At 39.2% G+C, this 7,500-nt stretch overlaps 1 protein-coding gene across 8 annotated transcripts in view; it reads right to left on the bottom strand.

The window, feature by feature from the left end:
* The window catches only part of AGO3 (Argonaute 3), a gene marked incomplete at its 5' end in the record, with an annotated part of 53,759 nt that overhangs the window by 29,754 nt on the left and 16,505 nt on the right, over positions 1–7,500 (bottom strand). For 7 of the 8 annotated variants that reach the window (XM_086539783.1, XM_086539786.1, XM_086539785.1 and 4 more), the window contains 3 exon segments: positions 1,619–1,797; positions 3,190–3,355; positions 3,701–3,805. In XM_086539783.1, coding sequence (XP_086395909.1) covers positions 1,619–1,797; positions 3,190–3,355; positions 3,701–3,805 — 450 coding nt within the window. 8 annotated transcript variants of the gene reach the window in all.

Below are 7,500 nucleotides of genomic sequence, written 5' to 3'. Positions count from 1 at the left end.
TTCTTTTCGTTTAGGAAGAAAAAAAAAATTGAAAAAAAAAAACTATGTTTGTTACCTCACTAGAAGAATGCTTCCACTTCCCATTGGTATTACAACATAGGAGTAAAGAATATGGAAAAAGTTCAATAGAATAACACTAAAAAAACAGTGCTATAACATCTTTTTCGACTGATATACATCCTCTGAACATAGCACTACTTTCTACACATGATTACACTTTAGACGCAATCACGCAAACCATAAGGATAGGGTGGGTGAAAAACGCTCTGCGAGCGTCAGAGCGACCGCGCGCAGCGGGAAAACACCCCGGCACGAACGGTTGCGCGCTTGAAATCTTCCCGGCGTTATCGGGAGTAGGCGAAATTCCGCCCCGGCGTGAATGGGTTAAAAGAGGATGAGGAAGAGAAGGATAAGGAAGAGGAATAGGAGGAAGAGGAGGGAGGAGCATAAGAAAGAATGAAGTTAGAAGAGGATAAGGAGGAGAAGCATAAGGAAGAGGAGGAACAGGAGGAAGAGGAGGGAGGAGGACAAGAAAGAATGAAGTTAGAAGAGGGAGAGAACGGGGAGGAGAAGGAGAAGGAAAAGGCAGAAAAAGGAGAAGGAGGTGGAGGAGCAGAAGAAGAGGAAGAGGAGGGAGGAGCTCAAGAAAGAAGCAAGTTAGAGGAAGAAGATGAAGATGAGGAAGAGGAGGAGGAATATAAAACAAGAAGAGGAGTAAAAGTCCATGGAAATAAGGAAAAGATGCTGAAAAGATGAACATAAGCATTTAATGAATAGATGGGAGAGTAGGCCTACTGTTCTGTTCACTTTGTAATAATTAATACATATATATAAGAATGCAAATTTTATAGTAGAAAGTCTGCCTGATCCAATATCTCTACCTTCTATTTTTTCTTCTGATTTCAAATCACCACCTATCTATTGCAAAATAATTTTATTATGACAATAACAGAATTCCTACTTCCAAATATATATATATTATATATATATATATAAATAAATAAATATATATATAAATATATATATACATATTCATATATAGATAAATACATAAAAAAAAAAAAAAAAACATATATATATATAAATAAATAAATGTATATGTATTTGTATATATATATATATATATATATATATATATATATATATATATATATATATATATATATATATATATATATATATATATATATATATATTTATATGTATATATATATATACATTTATATCAAATCAAAGAATATTATAAAATTGGGGGCAAATTCCATATAAAAGCATAAGAAGTCACTTTGCTCTTCTAAACAGCGCTGCTCAAGTGGCAGGATGTTAACAAGGCCAAATAGCATTCTAGTGTTGATAATCAGTTACCTAACAATATGCACTTTGCTCACACAACTGGTGTCATTCAGATTTAAGCACATCTTATTTTCACTCACAATCGCTTGCAAGTGTAAAATGTATTTCATTCTTACAGTTCGCTTATCTGGATGTGACTAAGAGAAACAGAAGATGGCGAAGAAGAAAAAAAATAATGAAAAAGGTGATGACAGAAAAAGAAAAATGATGATGAACAGGAAAAAAAATAAAAAGGAAAAAATAGAAAGAAAGAGACAACACCCACGGGCACGATCACTTTTTCTCGGCCAGCATCCCGACCCCAGTCTGCATTTTCTGTGCCAGGCACTTCCCTCGAGCCAAAGTGGATGGTCTCGGGGGGTAGAATTCGCCCTTCCATTGTGAAAGTGTCGTCGTCTAGAGCCAAGCCCCAATCAGCCAGGACCTGCCAAGCATCTGATGACCCTGTGGGAGGAAGTGAGAAAACGAGACACTTGGAGTAAAAAGAAGCACTGTGATGTCCCCTCCTGAAGGATGTCTTGATGAAAAGGAGAAAAGCACTGATTTTATACAAGAGAAGAATTTAGTGCAAATTTCTATATTCATAAAGACATATCTAAGCTTTTGTGTTCCTCTTAAGATTCTTGTTGTAGAAGAGAGGAAAATAAAATTAAAGTCACTCTTCTGGCATTCACAGGTCTAGCAGTTTCAACGTTTGGTAACAATGAAATAAACTACTGCTCTTGTCCACCACAATTGACTTAACCCATTCACGTCAGGGCCGTTCCAGCTTTGCACGGTCGCAATACCGGGTTCTCCAACGCATAAGCCTAATGCCTCAAGATTCTCAGACGCACAAGCCTCGAGCCTGGGCTGCCCACTCGCTCAACCCAAGCACCGGGCTTGTCCTCATATCTCGTCCCAGACGTCTGACGCAAAAACCATCACGTCAACCGGCTCCAATGGGTTAAAGAGGTTCCCTTATTGAGATCTTATCTCTTAATATGTTCCCAATAAGAAAAACAAGTAGTAATCAAGGTGGTAATGCAGTGAAATGTAAATACGTCACAATTGGTGTTACCAAAGGTGTCCGTTAAGTGAAAAACAACATATGAAATTATAGCATCAATCAGGCCCCAAGTTAGCCATACTAGTGTGACTCAACCTATCTCTAAATCACCAGAACCAGTAAAAAGTATATGCTCTTTGAGCTGACAGCATTCATTCAAGAAATTAAAGTCATGCAAACCAATAATGATACACTATCAACTCAATAGCAGAGTGAAAAGCTGGCTTTTTATAACATGCTTCAAGCACTAAAAAATTCACTACACACAGAAAAGATAATAAGTTCCCAATATTTAGAAAGGAAAGAAAGAAGAAGAAGAAAAAAAAGAAAGAAAGAAAGACAGAATGAATGAAAGGAAAAAAAATGGAAGTAAGAAAAAAATAAGAAAGACAGAGAGATATAAAGAAAGAAAGAGAGAAAAAGAAAAGGAAGAATGAAAGAAAAAAAGAATGAAAGAAGGAAAAAATTAGAAACAGAGAGAGAAAGAGAAGAAAGAAAGACTCTTAACCCATTCGCGCCGGATGACGTGCTGACACGGTTCGTGGTTTTTGTGTCAGACGCTGGCAACGAGATATTTGGTCAAGGCCAGCGTTCGGGGTGAGCGAGTGGACATCCTAGGCTCGCGGCTAGTGTGCCTGAGAATCCCGAGGCGTTAGGCCTATGCGTTCGAAAACCCCGGCGTTGTGACCATTCAGAACCGGAATCACCCCGGCATGAATGGGTTAAAGAAGGAAAAAATATAAAATCGAACCAAAAACCTCTGTATACCACAAGAGCAAAAGACTGACCATTGACATTGCTGACAAATGTTCTGAGGGAGGCATGTCTGACGTTGGGGGTGATGCGAGTGTGTTGTGCGATGTCCTTCATGACCCGGAAATCTGAGCGCATGTCGTCCGTTAGGCCCGTCATGTAGCAGAGCTCCGGTATCAGGCACAGAAACTTGGTTGTGCCCTACGAAGAGGAAGAGGTAGAGGAAGAGGAGGAGGAAGGAGGGGAATGAAAGGTAACACATGTAGGAAAGCTTCAGACAGGGAAGTAGAGCCAGCAGAGAGAAAAGCAACATTAGTGGGGTCAAGGGTTCTGAGAAGATAACACTAGAAATGAGAGATTGCATAAGATGATGTTCCTTCTTCCTCCCATGCAAAAGGCTACAATATACCTGTCTATTATTCCACACACAGATATAGCACTCAAAGCACCAAGAACCAGGCAAAAAACACACATGTATACATACACACATGCAAACACACACACACACACACACATACACACACAGAGTAAGAGGGAGGATCTAACCTGGTCTTTCAGTTCCTTCTTTCGAACTCTGTGGAGCAGAAGAGGTTGCTGTGGATCCCTGATAGTGATATTATAAGCATTCTTGTAGTAGTCCATGTAGCAAACCTGTAAAAAATAGCATAATTATAGCACAGTCATACTCATAAAAATAATAATAATAGTAATAACAAGAATGTATAAGAGATAATGGAAAGCACACTTATATAAAATTCTAACATGAGAAAGAAAAGTTCTCATTCCATGCCAGGAAAATGTATTTTGACAATTCATAGACAAAGACACAGCTAAAACAAGACTCCTGGAAAAACTATTTTCATTGCAACCCAGTTAGGTTTCACATATTCCTCACCTGCCCCTATTGGATAGTATTGAACAGCAATCATTTGTTTTTTATATCTTCCTTTGCCCAGTTCAAAAAACATTTTATTGGGTTACCAACTTTGTCTACTAATACATACATTTTTTTCATTATATATGCACTCTTCCTCTCTTTCTTTTATATCACTATCCTTTTTTAACCCACTCACAACGGAGGCATTCTAGCCTTGCATGTTACAATGCCGGGGCTCTCGAACGCATAGGACTAAATCAGTTAAATAAAAGACGCCGTATGACGTCACCCTGTGAAAGGGCCTTGAATGCGCAGTACCTGTGGTGTACCACCTGTCCAGAGAGGGTTATGAGACACAATGACCCACTGACCACTAGCTAGGCTGCAATCGGCACTTTGAAGAGCCCTACTCTACGATGTTTTACAATCATTGAATCTTATCTTATCACAATCGGCTTTACTAACAACATATGGAATTATGACATCTATCCGGTTACTAAGAGAAGCTAAGAAATACATTTATGAAACCTCAATCTTTGTAAACTGCTGCTTTATTTATAACAATGAGCCATTTGTTTTACAGTCCCAGCAAGCCAAAAATGAGCCATTAGCTTTTCGGTAACAGCCAGCCAGTTATACCAAAATCTAAATTTTTTAAATAGTCAAAAGTTTCTTAACCCATTCACGCCGGTTGACGTGATAGCACGTATTGTGGTTTTCGCGTCAGACGCCCTGGACGAGATATGAGGGGAAGCCGCACGCTCGGGTAGAGCGAGCTGGCAACCCAGGCTTGCGGCTTGTGCGCCCGAGAATCTCGAGGCGTTGGCTTATGCGTTCGAGAACCCTGGTATTGCAACCGCGCAAAGCCGGAACGGCCCTGGCGTGAATGGGTTAATATACTGCATCTTTCTCCATATATATTTCTCCTAGATGAAGAAAATTATTTTTGGTAAAGTAAAGGTCAATATCAATGGGATAAGACAACTGTCAATCCCTGGACCCTTGAGCAAACAGGCTTGCATCATTGCATGCTATCATTGCAACCAGCATTTTGGTGTTCCCCACAAAGTAATGCAATCCATTTATCAAACTCTAATATATCCCTTGAAGAAATCAAGAAGTGATGATCTCCTTACTTGACAGGAAATCTCTTTCCATTAAACTCGCTTAACCTTAGCTTAACCCATTAGCATCAGATGGCATGATTTGCTGCAAAGGCAGAGTCGGTCATAGACGCGGATGGCATCATGCCAGACATTTAAAACAGCCATCCTACTGCACAGACCTTTTTTTTAATACCGCGACCAATGGGTTAACTTAGCTTAACTACCTTAACCTGCTTCCTGCTGCGAATTTCAGCCAATGACCTTACTTTGCTGCCACCCTATTGTGCCCTACCAACTGGGCACAAGGATAAAGTATCATTCCCCACTCAGGTCTCAAGATGACAACTTAAGCTCTTTCTTCTGCACTATATTGTTGTTTGCAGGAAATAAAGAGATAAAAATGGCAGTACACTTTCCTTTGCCACATAACTAGCTTTTTCTATAATCATCAAGCCACTGTTATTCAAAACTAGCAAACATTAATAAACCAAATGAAAAAAATACGCTCTGGTCTACTGACAACCTTGCAACTTATTTCCTTAGTGAATGATCACTTGTGGCCTACCTGTTCTCACATGTGCCCTAAAATTTTCATCAAAGAGTTTTTATCTGTTACTGTCATTATTACAATTACTGTCATCATCATGCTTATGTCAATACCAACAGTAGTCATAAGCATGAGAATTTTCTCAAAAATTCAAGGAACAGATAATGACAAGTACATCTGCCAATTGCATTCTCAGTCAAAAAGCACCTGCATACAAAACTACATAACAAAACCAAATGCATGTATATATGTATTCCTGGTGTCGATGATTTGCTGGGAAATAAATAGAGCATCCTGGAAGATGCAGTGTGTTTAATTTCCCATGTACCTGCATGAGACAATAAGTAGATGTGCAGGGACAATGCTTTTCCCAATTGTCTATGATTCTGGTATAAGTTAACAAATGTTATTCAACAAAGCATAAGAATAGATGGGTTCAGGCAGACTTTAACAGGCTTTGTTCATGAACTACTGATATCAGAGCCCTAAAACCTGACATCAAAATAACGCAGATCACAGAGCAGATGCCACTTTTAGAGTGTGAACAGGTGCCATCTGTTGTCATTGAATTAATCCTAGTCATCCTATTCCTGAAATAATGTGTTCAGTCCTATCAGCCACATTTGTGAAAGCACTCTTAAGAACTGGCGCTGATTTTTTTCCTGATTCTTTTTCACAAAGGAAGTGTCAACCAATACTTCTGATGCTATCTGACATGCTCCCATAACATATTCACCATATCCCCAAAGCCCTTGCAGGCCCTCCTCTCATTGAGGCACTGGTGCGCAACCTTCTCAGAGTGAGGGCTGGAGGAGAATATCATGAGCACCCCATGGGCCAGAGTGAAAAATGACAACATGAAAGTGACTTCGTTAACTGCCTTGCATGTCACTGGTTAACATTTTTTTTTTTTCTTTAGAATAGGGGCTATGGGTATGTAAATAATTGTAAAATAACAGCAGTTTGTCTTAATTTGCATTTAAGTGTTTGGTAAAAAGCAAAGACAATAAGAAAAAAGCTTTCTGAGCAATGTTACAATGTGTCAAAGATACCCCGGTTCCCCTTTGGATGAATAGGAGGAATAGGAGGAAAAGGAGGAGGAGGAGGAGGAGGAGGAGGAAGACGAAGAAGAGGAGGAGGAAGAAGACGAAGAAGAAGAGGAGGAGGAAGAAGACGAAGAAGAGGAGGAGGAAGAAGACGAAGAAGAGGAGGAGGAAGAAGATGAAGAAGATGAAGAAGAGGAGGAAGAAGAAGACAAAGAAGAGGAGGAGGAAGAAGACGAAGAAGAGGAGGAGGAAGAAGACGAAGAAGAGGAGGAGGAAGAAGAGAGAAGAAGAAGAAGAAGAAGAAGAAGAAGAAGAAGAAGAAGAAAAAGAAAGCCACTGGTAAACCCATTGCAGACAGAGATAAATTTGTTTGCCCAGCCTCCAGGATAGGTTTTATTTTAGAGAGAGACCGCTTGAAGCAATATAATTTGAATCATCCCACTCTCTTTCAGTCATTCATTGTAAAACTAGAGCGGTTTTTGTGTTTTATTTTTTTGTGTGTTTTATTGAGTTTAGAGACTTATATGTGCCATAAGACAGGCTCTATCAGTGCTGCAGTTGACTAAAATTGTAGTATATTATCCATATTAGATCATTATTTTCTTTATACTCAATGTGATAGAAGTATTGCTGTTTTACGGGAGGACAAAAGGCAACTTTATTTTTTCGTATTTTTGTGCTGTCATGAACGAATACGAAACATATAACCACCTACAATAAAGATAACAAGAAGAGGTAGGGAAGAGGAATGAAACCTGTGCTTGTGACTG

Source organism: Penaeus japonicus, unplaced genomic scaffold (assembly GCF_977035675.1).
Source record: "Penaeus japonicus unplaced genomic scaffold, GWHDUDI00000001_assembly GWHDUDI00000009, whole genome shotgun sequence".
In the NCBI taxonomy this organism is placed as follows: Eukaryota; Metazoa; Arthropoda; class Malacostraca; order Decapoda; family Penaeidae; genus Penaeus; species Penaeus japonicus.
This window is presented reverse-complemented; position numbering and strand designations above follow the sequence as displayed.